The sequence below is a fragment of the Apteryx rowi genome, unplaced genomic scaffold (genome assembly GCF_003343035.1).
Source record: "Apteryx rowi isolate R43461 unplaced genomic scaffold, aptRow1 scaffold_3, whole genome shotgun sequence".
NCBI classification, from domain to species: Eukaryota; Metazoa; Chordata; class Aves; order Apterygiformes; family Apterygidae; genus Apteryx; species Apteryx rowi.
Genome location: NW_020449418.1, coordinates 9,836,946 through 9,849,633, shown reverse-complemented (window position 1 = coordinate 9,849,633; position 12,688 = coordinate 9,836,946). Strand labels below are relative to the sequence as shown.

The 12,688-nt window shown below is 46.1% G+C and overlaps 1 protein-coding gene across 1 annotated transcript in view; it reads left to right on the top strand.

Moving 5' to 3' along the window:
- Positions 1 to 373: 373 nt before the first annotated feature.
- PXDC1 (PX domain containing 1) overlaps positions 374 to 12,688 on the top strand; it is a 24,617-nt gene continuing 12,302 nt past the window's right edge. Inside the window, exon 1 of the mRNA XM_026069725.1 lies at positions 374 to 663. Coding sequence (XP_025925510.1) covers positions 408 to 663 — 256 coding nt within the window. The 5' untranslated portion in view covers positions 374 to 407. The remainder of the gene's footprint in view (positions 664 to 12,688) is intronic.

Here is a 12,688-nt window from a genome sequence, read left to right as displayed (position 1 = left end):
CGAAATCGTCCCGGGAAGGAAGAGAAGGGTCGCGCCGTCCCTCGGCGGCGCGGGGGTGCTGGGGCGGGGGGCGCAGCGCCCGCGGAGCCGCCCCCGCGCCGCCGGGCTCCGCCTTGCCGGGGGGGCAGCAGCGGCCGCGGGGCCGCCGCCGTCTGCGGGCCGCCGCCGGGCCCTCCCTCCGGCGCCGGGAGGCGGCTCGGCCCCGGCGGGCAGGGGCAGGGCCGGCTGGCACCCCCGTCCCGTCCCGTCCCGTCCCGTCCCGTCCCGTCCCGTCCCGTCCCGTCTCGTCCCGTCCCGCCTTCCTCCTCCTCCTCCCCCTCCTCCTCCTCCTCCCCCCCCTTAGCTCGGGAGCGGCGCGGGGCCGCGGCAGCGCGGGGCGGTGCGCTTCGCCCTCCGCCGGCGGCGGCATGGCCTCGGCCGTGTTTGAGGGCACCTCGCTGGTGAACATGTACGTGCGGGGCTGCTGGGTGAACGGGATCCGGCGGCTCATCATCAGCCGGCGGGGCGACGAGGAGGAGTTTTACGAGATCCGCACGGAGTGGTCGGACCGCAACGTCCTCTACCTGCACCGCAGCTACTCCGACCTGGGCCGCCTCTTCAAGCGCCTCCTGGACTCCTTCCCCGAGGACCGTCCCGAGCTCTCCCGGTCCCCCTTGCTCCAAGGTCTGAGCAGCCCCTGGGGGCCAAGCCCCCGCTTTTTCTTTCTTTCTTTCTTTCTTTCTTTTTTTTTTCTCGCGTGCTTGCTTTTGGCCGCTGCTTCCCCCGGGGCGGGTGGCCGGGCGGACGGGGCGGCTGCCCCTGCCCCTGCCCCTGCCCCTGCCCCGTGCGGGGAGAGCGCGGCGCGAGTAGCCGGAGCTGTGGGGCCGCACCGGGCAGGGAGGCAGGGAAGCTGCAGAGGCGTTTTGGGCTTGGGAGCCCCTCCCGGGGCCTCTTTTTTAAATTATTTTTATTTTTTATTTTAAATAAATGCAAAGCGGAGGTGAAAGGCTGCCCCGCAGTCCGGGCGGCCGAGCCCCCATAGAAGAGGTGAAGTCGGGGTTCCCGCAGGAAAGTGTCCCAGACCACCCCCCCTCCCCCCGCCCCGGGTGTCCCTGTCTGCCCCGGGGATGTTGTGGCGCAGGCAGCGTTTTGGGGGTCAAAAGGGTCCTTGTTGTCGCTGCCCCTCCCCCTTGCTGTCGGCTTCCCCCCGACGCTTCCCCAGGGATGTGTGAAGGGGGGATTTTGGTGGCGGGAGAAGGGCTGTAGCTGAAAAATCTCTGCACGTTGGTATGTTGTTTGCCACAAGGAGGAAAAAAAAAAAAAAGCTGCGGTGCTTGCCAGTGGATGGAGCAACTCAGGGAGCTAAAATAATTCCTCACATAACTTTCTTGAAAACAGGGGAGTTGCACCAGCAGTTAAAGCCATATTCCTCTTCTCTGTTAGCTTCTGAAGTGGATCAACCAAGTTCAGGCGATGTCACCCATACTCAGGCCGATCTGTACAGAAGCAGAATGTACCTATTAGTCTTTCTGGGATTTTGGTGTTGTTTGGTGGGAATTTTTTTTTTTAGATTCATTTTATGTGTTTTGTTCTAAAATATTTCAAGCAAGTAAGGTGGTGTGGAGCATCTGCTTATCTAAAAACTGATGTGTGCTTATCATTTCCAGTCTCCCCACTTGTCTCAGTAACCACATAAATGATTTGATTAAATGGGAACAGGGAGAAGCCAATATGTTGTGTACATTTTTCTCTGAGAGAATGGGAAAGTTCTCTGCTGCTCTCAGTTTCTCTTTAAACCTTGCAAACATGAACCCCTTTGCAAAGGGACTGGGTTTTGAAATTCTAGGGGTTGATTCTCTACCCTTCATACCGATGTAAATCCACCAGTTTTATTTCTGAGTCTTACTTTTGTGGAGGCAGACTCTGTTCCTTGAGATGGAAGGTAGCGTTGAGAGGGTGTCTCCCAGGTTAGCTTGCCAAGTGTGGTTTTTGACAGGTATTTAAAGTGAGATATGTCTTGCGGGCTCCGTCACTTGCAACTGCATTTTTCTTTTGTCCTGCCAAATCACTAACCTCTAGCGGGGTCTCTTTTTTGTCTGGTTTAAACATATTTATACCTTTTCCTCTCCTTATTTTCTTTCTGCTGTGCTCTGTGGTCATAGGAGTCACTGTCCTTTCACCTGCTGGTAATGGAAAATGCCTCATTTGGGTTGCTCTTGCTCATTCTCATTCCTTGGATGTGGCATCTCCTCTCAGCTGACACTCGGTGAATTCTGCTAACACTTGCAAGCCCTGAGTGCCCTCTGCAGACAGCAGGAATACACTGCTTCAGGGGAATGGCAGCCCAGGATCTGCTGCTCAGCTAGGGTGGAGGGTCGGGCCAGTTTGAGGAGCTGTATGCCCAAGGGGGACTGTCACCCCCACCTGGGTGCAGGCGGGAGCTGGAGGAGTCCTGTGGCTTCCTCTGCAGATCCCCCCGCTCCCACCTCTCAGCCCTGTTGCGTGCCAGTCAATAAGTGCTTGTGCCACGTCTCTGGGACTCAAGCGATTAGATTGCTGAGCAGGGATCTAAAATATAGGGAAAATTTATTATGCATTGTGGGTGCCCAAACTGAAGTACCCTGGGCTTGATTTTTAGTAATGCTGAGTGGCAGTAAATTCTAAGCAGCAGTGCCTTTGTGGTGCCTGGGCCTTTGCTTTAATGGGTGTCCAGCGGGTCCATTATCTGAATTACCGGGTAACGAATCCCCGACTTGGGACAACATGTCCAGAACAGCAGGGCATAGCTGCCAGGATCACTAAAATTTGACTTCCCAAGGTAGTGCTTGCACATATTCGCTTTCTGGGCTTTTGAAAAGTAGTTTGGGAGCAAGGCTGGGGTATGTGCTGGGTCTAGCCAGAGACAGACTCTGCTCAGTAGCTGGGTCCTTGTTGGCCCTGGTCTCCTGCCCCTCCCAGCTTGCTTCCTCGCCATTGCTTAAGACAGAGGAGGCCCTGCACTTCCTAAAGCCGTTCACATTCCTCAGTGTCGCCAGTCCGCGCGCTTCCTCCCCCGCCTCAGAATGCGTTGCAGCTTTTGCAAAATATTAAACTGTTTTCACATATCTCTGAGGCTTTGTTTGTGCAGATGGAGCTGGATGGGATTATATTCACTTGCACTGGAAAATTGATATCTTTACTTGACAGTCCTAGGTAGCATACACTATTCGTGCATGAACAGCTGGAAACACTAAGCATCCTCAGCCTCCTAGACTCAATTCCTGCATTAAATCTTGAGCCAGTAACCTTCCCTTATCCTTATCTCCAGTAATAGATGTACTGACTTCAGTAGAATCTGGAATGAGCAAAGCATCAGCCCAGGATTTGAGAAATTGAAACCTAATGTAAGGAGATCATGATCTATTCAGCTTGGTTAGGGGGTGGGGGTTAACCTTTCGACAGAGATGGAATAAAAGCCAGGAGTAGTTTCTAAGCAAAACCAGCGCAATTCACAGTTTCAATAATAGTCTGTTTAAAATTAAGCTGCTCTAAAGAAAATTACTTTGCACGGTGGGGACATGGACGTGCTTCTCTGCATAGAGAATATTTCATCATACTAGCATTTTAAGATGACTGGCTGTAACCTTATAGTGGATACGTAAAAATCTCATTTAACCAAATGACACCTAAGCAAAGCTTTGGCTGTAAGTAAGGATTGCATGGAGCATGTCCTATCTTTAGAAAACTTTTGGGGTGAGTACAGTTTCTTAATGTTCTCTTTTACAGCAGAGGTCCTGCTGCCCACATTAAAGCTCAGTGTATTTAGCCCAACAAAAACACCTGACAAACTCACGCTTTTGTGTGTCTTAGCATTCAGTCATATACATTTGTGTGTGTGACTATTCTTATACATATATATGTATATATGTATATGTGTGCGTGTGTTTATCTTAGGCTTTCTGAAAGTAGCTGAATATTAGTTGTGCCTTTTATCTGGAGGAAGTGGTAAAACATTGCAAATCAAATTTGCATTTCATTGAAGGAATCCAAAGTTCCTACAGATTTGCTTAAGTAGCATTAAAGGAACTAGAATTTTCCTACAGCTTAGTCAAACTACAGTATGTAACATTTAAGGGATATGTTTGAGGAGTGAAAGCTCGAGCTATTTGATGTTATTAACTTCTTAAGAGGAACTTTTTTAATATGTCAGCAATATTAGTAATGGTTGTTGCTATTATTGTTGGTTTCAGCAGAGAATGGCTTCCACACAATCTGCTCTTGTCTTGGATGAGTAATAACAGCACATGGCAAAGTGCACTTTGTGTGTGTATCTGGAGTGTATTATGATGCTAAGGGCCAAGGACATTGAACAACACAAAGCATCTTACTAGTAAGCTGGTAAACAGGGTTAGATATGTGCATACCTGCAGGGTGATTAAATATGATTCACTATGATGTTACAGTAACTTGCTAGTATTTTATTTGTGTCTGAAATGTGCCCATCCCTTGGCCTAGGCAAATGCACAAAAGAGGATCACAGAGAAACACAGGCTAGTTCTCTATTAGCAGAGCTAGAGCACAGCCTAATTGTTACTAATCTGTCTGTTTGCCTGTATCTTCAAAATGGATGACTTTGTATTTAAATAACTCTTCATGAGAAAGGCAGCACTATGGACTTAGGAGCTGACTTAAACTTGGTGATTTAGAAATAGTTGCAACGGGCCCAGTAGATACTGGAAACCAGTAACTAACCGAGAACTCCTTAGAAGTAATATTTAAGATTTATCCTAGAACTTGATCCAATCCCTACAGTCAAATGCCTGCCTCTTACTTCAGTGTGGGCTGGATCAGACCCTTAAATGCTGAACAAGGAAGCCAGAAGAGCTCATTAGCAACCTTTCGAAGTTTTGCTTTTAGAGTGGTAGGGTGTTTTCTGGCAATACTATTCTGCTAGGATTTCACTATCTGATACTAATGTTATATTGCCTTTTGGAAGCTCAGATGCTCTTCCATTGTGGCTGTTTGTGTCATGCCTACATGTAGTGCCTGATCCTGCTCAGATACTCTGAGCTGTCAAATCAGAAATTCGTTTCAGTCCTACAGGGTTATTTTACTAGATAAGACCTCTTTTTCCAAACTGCTCTTTCCCTCCCCCTTCCTTCTTTCTATCCCTCCAGCGAGTCATTCTGCTCTGTGTTTTGTTTTGTTTTTTTGTTTGTTTTGTTTTCCTTTCCTCACTCTCCTTTTTGTTATTTTTATCTCTGGCTGTTTCTCCAGTTGCTTTCCCTGAACTACCTTCTGTTCCCTTTCTTTGCCTTCAGGTTTCTCTCCCCAGACAGCTGGCATCCCCGATTATCCATGGCTCCTGAGAACTTTTCTATTATCTTCTGCTGTGCTGGCTCTCAACCTCTTTCAGCCTGTAAAAGTCATCCAGTGGCAGTGGAGATTTTTTGTAGAAACTTTGCATCTGTAGCTTGCCTCATGGCATAGAAGAATTCACTCTTCACCTGTAGCAGACCCGGAGCAGGCCTTCACAGATGACTAATGCTAAACTCTAGCTCTGTGGATTGTGTCTGCCCTCCAGCTTGGTTGCCTCATGTGGGAAGCAGATGATCAGCTGTTTTCTGTGTCAGAGTTGCTGTGCACCAGGAAGCACATGGGCAGCTCCTCCTGGGCTGCAGCTTGAAGGACTTGCATGAAGCAGAAGGCAGTTCTTGAAGAAAAGATTCAGCCTAGGAGCATTGTGTTTTTTGCATGGTTTTCTGTGAATGTTGTATTCATAACTTATTATATATGCTGCATTATGCTGCTGTTGTTGTTTACAAGACCATCTGGGAGTTGGATTTATGAAAAGAGGGAGCTCCACAGAAGCAACATAGTGGTTTCCACAGACAGCAGCTGTTTCAGTGCTGTGACAATAAGATAAATACACTATATCTATTGTGCTCTTTTCATTGTTGACATTGTCAACAGTTCATTAGTGGACCTTGCTCAGAGCTTCTGTCTGGCAGACAAAGGATGCAGCTCTTAGTTATCAGACTCTAGCAGTACTGTATAACTGAGATTAAATTTGGGGCTTCTGGGTTGGTTTTTTTATTGGTTGAGTGTCATGGTTCATCTGTAATGCTGAAGATAAATGAAGCGCTCTCTGTCATTATAATGATCAACACAAACTGTCTTTTTGTGATGGACTGAGGCAGTGTCTGGGAGAATTTAGGTGGAGAGGAAAGGAACTGRGGTTATTTTTTTCCTGATAGCTCTCAGCTGATAACAAACCATCACTAAAAATGGTTGTAGGAGCTTACAGTTTTTCATCAGGCTCTGACTGTTTTGTTCACTTTTATCTTGTGCTTCTTTGACATGTTTCTATTTCTTGTGGCTCATCGGGCATCAAAACAGGGAGCTGTGCTGGGAAAGTCTGTCTGTCAAATGCTGTCACTGGGAGGTGTCATTCCCCCTTGAGAGCTCCTGGGAGGTTCCATAACTAATAATGCATGTCCATCAGCTGAAGGCCTGGACTTCTCTGCTTTTAGCTTGCCTCCTGTGCTTTGTAGGGTTACTTGGGCCTGCCACTGTTCAAGTGGTCACAGTCACTTCCTTTCACTCTGTGGTTACTCTGCTTTGTAATCCCTGCTCTGGGGGATTTCAGTCAGACAGTTGTACAAATAGTACCTTCTTCATCTATATTTTTACTTCTGTCCCTAATTTCTCCCTCAACAATTGAGTTTACAAAGGCCAGCACAACATACAAGAAATTTCAAAAATCCATACCCTCTGCCTGTCTTTTCAGCTCCGTCATACCCTTTTCCTTAGGGAATGCCACCAAGATGGGTTCTGTTTGTGATATTGCATGAATAGTAAAGGCTTCATAATGGCTTAGGGACTGTAGGGACACATGAGATGGATGGATGGATTTCCCCATGAGGGGAAGGGGCAAGAATATCTGCTCCAAGAGAAGGGTGTCACAGAATTAGGAGACATTCTAATATAGAATAAGAGACATCAAAGAGGATTTGCTGGAGCCAGAGTTACCAGACTAAGTCAAACTAGTGCCATAGCTAGCTCTAGCATCCTATCTCTAGTGATGACAACCAGATGTTCCAGAAGACAGCATAAATAACTGGCAGAGAACAGAAAAGTAATGATCGTGGTTTCTAGTAATTGGAGATCTGATATGCCTGATTGTCTGTAATTATCTGTCCTTCTTTGGATATTTTCAGTTTTTGGACTTCAGGGATTCCTGTGGTGTTGCAGAATTATTGAAGAAAAGTTGTGTGAAACAAGTTTTCTCACCTCTGTTTTTTGAATTTCCTACCTTTAGATGTCCTTTGTCCTTGCAACAACCTTTATAGAGCCCCTTCTTGTCCATGCAGAGGCAAGGCAGTAATAGGTGGGAGCTGTTTTGTCTTCCTAAGAGTCCAGTCTAACATTGATAATGCAGTGGTTTCCAGACAGTGAGGTTCAGGGAACGTATGTCTGTGGGAAGGAAGGGATGTTACTAGGGCAGCTGCTGGGAGGAGAGAGGCAATGTGGCCATGAAACAGGGACAGATGGTAGCTGAAATGATACTGAAAAGAGCTCAGTTCAGCAGAGGGGAGGAAATGAGAAGCAATGCAGAGTAAAATAGGAGGAATGATTGAGCTGAGCTGTCACCTTTCAGCTGTCATCCATGTCCCAGCTCAGTAGCTTCAGTTCCTGCATTATATTGTGGAATCTCCATCCTTGGGATATTCAAAATTTGACTGGACAAGGCCCCGAGCAGCCTGATTTTGATGTTGGCCCTCCTTTGAGGGAGGGATTGAACCAGATGACAACCCAACCTCCCTTCCAGTGTTTGTTATTCCATGATTTTGTGCATCCCTTCTCGTGGCTGGGATCTTCCCACTATTGTTGCATCCTTATCCTGAGCTGTGTGTGTGTGCACATGTGTTAGAACATATCTGAGGGGAAGAAGGAGGGATGAGGGTACAAGGTTTAAAAAAAAAAAAGGTTGAGCATGGCTGTGTTAACGAATACTGGAAGTGGGGAAAGGGGACATATCACCTGTTGAAGTCATATGGCCTCTGGTCAAGAGAGAGAGTAGAGTAGCAGTCATCTGTGCAAGACAGCTTATGTGTCTTCCCTGAAGATCTGAAATCCCTAATTGCCTCTCATGAACTTGTGCAAAGGGGTTGAGGATGAGCTCAAGATCTGAATCTATAGGCCTTAAATCTTTCTTGCAGTACAGGTTTAGCAAAATGTGGTAAGATTTCTTTCTGGATTTATCTGCTGTTCCTTTTTCCACTTTGGTATCTATTCTGTGGGCTTCCCCATAGGGCATGAAGACAGGATTAGGTGAGAAGGGCTCAATTCAATATTTTAATCTTCATATACATATTACAGTACACAGTATTTAATAGTAACTCCACTCCATCTTGCACATATCTCCAGAAAGGACACCTTACCCTCAGCACATAGTTATTGAATTAATTTTGAGAAAGTAAGAGATCTCTGACATTCTTTGTTCCTCTTCTGACTGAGAGTCTCAAGTAGAGTTCTTCAGACTGGAGGAACAGGGTTTGCCCACAGTTTGAGGTCATGTATACCTAGCAACTTACACATAGCAACACAGCACTAGAAAAGCAGGCTCCTTTGTGTCATCGTCGAGGGATGGTGTGTGAGACGTACTTGACTTAGCATGAACTCACTCTTCCTTGGAAGACACTAGAGAATTATTGGAACAATTTGCTCGTCATGGACATTGGTCGTCAAGATCGCACCATGATTTCATTACAAGCCATGGAGCATGCGCTGCAATTCCTGTCCCCCTTCATTTAGTAAAAACATACAGTGTCAAAACATGTGATTTCCAAATTGTCATTAGTTGCAGATTTGGTGACTCACATGGCAGTAATGTTACAGACCTATCAAGGCTTGTGTGTTGACATCAATAGTTGGCTCCTAGTTTATTCTCCTCCTCTGTTGAGCTCGTTTCTTGCTCGTTTTCAGCTCTGGGCCTCTCTCCCATGCCATGATCCAGCCTGCCAGGTACGCAGCTGGTTGCCTGTTCTCCGATTCTCCTGCAGCTGCCTCTGGCACAGGGGTCCCAGAGCAGGAAGGACTCTGCAGACCTGTGTTGCTGTTTGTGCTGTGTTTTTCCAGAGATGCGTTGCTATGTGTAAAGTTGCTACGTATGCGTGGTCTCAAACTGTGGGCAAATCCTATTCATCCAGCCTGAAGGAATCTACTCAGGGCTCTCAGTCAGGAAAAGGGCAGAGATGTCAAAGGGATTTTCTCCTTCTTTCTTAACTCCCATAGCCAATGAGCTAATTTTGCATGCACAGCAGAAGCCTGCTACAAGCAAATATCCCAGATATAGGCAAGCACCACCCCCGTTTACACAGTGCGCCTATGCTGTCCCTCCCATGACCCAGTGTGTAGGCTCCCTTGTGCTCAGAGTGAAGAAATCTTAGAAGTCTGTGGTATTTGGCAAAAGGTCTTGTGGTAAAGAAGGAGCCAGAGGGGCTCCAGTTTACCTCAAGCCCTATAAACATAGGTGTTTATAGCATTTAAATTACTTGAAATGATAGTTAATTGTCAAAGCACGCTATGTGTAACAAGACAGAGGGCAAAGTTTTCTTGGGAGGAGTTTGCACACGTTTTCAATTAGCAGTCAGACAGCAGCCAGGGCAGAGGAAAAGGCATGAGAACAGCGTTTCACCATGACCTCGCTAAGAGATTTCCCAGCTCTGCGCTCAGCTCTGTTGCAAGACTGAACATGTGGAAGAAAGCACAACTGGTTCCTGGCTACTAGTTGTTTTATTAGCGTCTTTACTTTTAGGGCCAGCTGTCTGAGTAAGGGTTCCTGGGGTCTACAAGTTCCAGTGGAAAGATAGGCACATATTTATGGTCCATGCACAGGGAGACAAAGGCTTCAGGACCCATCATACCTGCCATACAGATGCTATGCATGTGGCCAGTGCATGTGTGGTAAATTCAGTGCACTCTGGATGCATCCAGTCTGTGGTGCTGTCATGTCAGGGTTAATGAATTGTGGAAGTGACGGACTTTTTATCTACAGAGTCAGCCAGCACATGTGTCACTGCTATTTGTCCAGGCGTTGCAGTGTCAGGAGATCCTACACCAGTCTCTAGCTTTTTTTTTTTTTCTTTCTTTCTTTCTTTCTTTCTTTTTTTTCCCCACCTCATCAAAGCTTCTGAATAGAAAAAAGAAGACAGGTGGGGGAGAAACCCCCATGAAAGGTAGTCCCTGTGTATGAGCAAGTTGTTAGAAAGTATGGATAGCAGAGATGGAAAGCTTGGGTGCAATTCTAGTGCCTAGGTGAGAAAGGAGTTTGAACCAGGTGTCCTAGCCTGCAGTCTTGCTTCTCCTGCTAAGGCTGGGGTTTTCTGAGGTAAAATCTTTGACAATACTGGTTTGAGGTGTTCCCCACTGCTCAACTAATTATGCTGGCAAAACAGAGGGAGTGAAGTGTTGTGGTGTGAGAGAGGAAATGAGCAGCAGGGAAGGCTGAGAGCACCTGAAACCAGTATTGCCACTGGACACTTCATCTCGTGAAACCAGTGTTACTTGTGCACGTATATGTTGTGGTCGATGACAGCAAGCAGTTAGCAAGCACTGAAAGAAAGCGAAATGAGGGGCCGAGGGCCTCTGCTGCTCCTGGCTGGGTAGGCGGGCAGTGTCTTGCATGGGTTAGGGCAGAGGCTGGGTTGTTAGCAATCCCATGAGTTGTTGGATCATAGCCTATGACTAACTGGAAACCACGAGGGCATCTGTTAGCTGTTAGAGACTTTTAAATGATGATAAATAAGGGCCTAACAAACTTTGTAGCTATTGTGGAAGAAATTACAGGGCGCACACACACACACACACACACACATATATACACACATACATACATACATATATATATATATATATAGTGCCAGTCAACTGGTTTCCATGTATGTGGATTGTTAGAAGTATGAAAAGGAAGGCTTTAACCCAACCAAACTGAATTCCCGGTGACTAATTGTGTAAGGTCATCAGCTTTACACCCCAAAGCTGTGCTTCTGTAATTATTAAGCATACATGGGAATTTGTCTAGGCAGATGTATCATTTACTCTTCTTCCTACGCTGTCTGCCTTTTGTTTCTGATATTACTAAAAGTTTCAGTAAGAAACGTTTTTTATTGTGTCAGATGTTACATGTTTTCTGTGCCAATTTCCAAGTAGGGTTTGCATGACTGGTTCCTTTCCAAGAGCTAGAAAGAGCAATATCAAAGGGTGGAAATTCCTGGTGAATACAGGAAGCTATAAAACCTCCTACTGGGTGATCTGTGGAAGTGCCACAGACTGATGATCTTGTGTGACATTCTCTTGCTAAAATATGAAAAGGCCGTGTGGAGCTGCAGATGCTTTCCCTGATTACTAATGAGAGAAAACCATAACTGCCTGGCAGTTTTTCCATAGTATGAGCACTCAGTGTTGTTGGTGAGGTGGGGGCTTTTTCTTGGCCTTTTTCTTTGCTGCTCTGAATATATTTGTTTGGTTGAAAGTACCCTTCTTCCTTGTAAAATACTAGTTTCAACAAGATGTGTTAATTTGGGAAAGGGTCTGAGGTCCAGGGTGGATTTGAGAGAGAGCAGCTTAGTGCCAAATCCCTGGTGGGTCAGTGGTGAGGGTGTTTGTCTGGAACATGGGAGCTGCAGTCTGGTAGTTTCTGCTCTGAATATTTCAGTATTTGTACAAACTGGAGCAAGACCAGCAGGAGAAGCAGGGGCACCCTGCAGTAGCTGGCACCACAATGGTTAGCTCGGGTGTCTCTGATGTGGGCTATGGCAGAGCAACAGCGCGTTTCTAACATCATAGGTGGGTGCCTGAGCTGTGAGGCATTTGGCAGCCTTTTCTGGAAAGATGAAAACACTTTGTTGAAAGATTTGAAGTTTGTTCTGATGTGGGATGGGAATGAATTTGTGGAGGGGTGAAGCAGTCCCACCCAGGCCTACTCACGCCCAATAGTTAGGAAGATGAAGGGCACCATACTGATTCAGGTCTATAATGCCAAGGCAAACCCCAACTAATACAGTCTGTATTAGCTGGCCCATGCAGATGATTTGATTTCAGAGAATTTCCATGCAAAGCTGCTCAACTGTAGTACACATCAGGCAAAAAAAGGACACCCTGCTACCTTGCATATATGCCTGTCTGTATGCTCTGGTCTCCTGCCAGAAGAGCTGTATGAGAGGAAGAAATGGTAATGAAGCTGGCAAAAGAAGGCAAAATGAGGGACTCGTAGAAAAGCCTCCACAGCAAGACTATTTTTGTGTGGGACAACAGTCAAATGAACCTAGTTGCTCTGGAGACAATCTCTGCCTTTATTTAAAGCTGTAATCCGAGGAAAACTGACAGCTTAACAGTCACACCTTTATCTGGAAAGTTTGTATTTGCTCATGTCACACAAGTAACAAACAGCAAGGATTTGTGGAGACCGATACATTTTGTTATTTTTTTTCCCCACCCCCATTTTGTGTGTTTCACAGCTGTACATTCACCTTTTATGCAGGGAGGTGCTGATACACTTAAAGGAGTGCTCTGAGAAGAGTTTAGCCCTTAAAATTTTAGTATATTGAAGTGGTTTCTCAGAGACTCTTTTGCAGATTTTTAGTTTTGATTTTTATTTAGGCAATTTTGATTTATTGGGTCTTTTCTTCCAGCTGTTTGGATTTCCTTTTTTTTTTTTTTTTTTTCA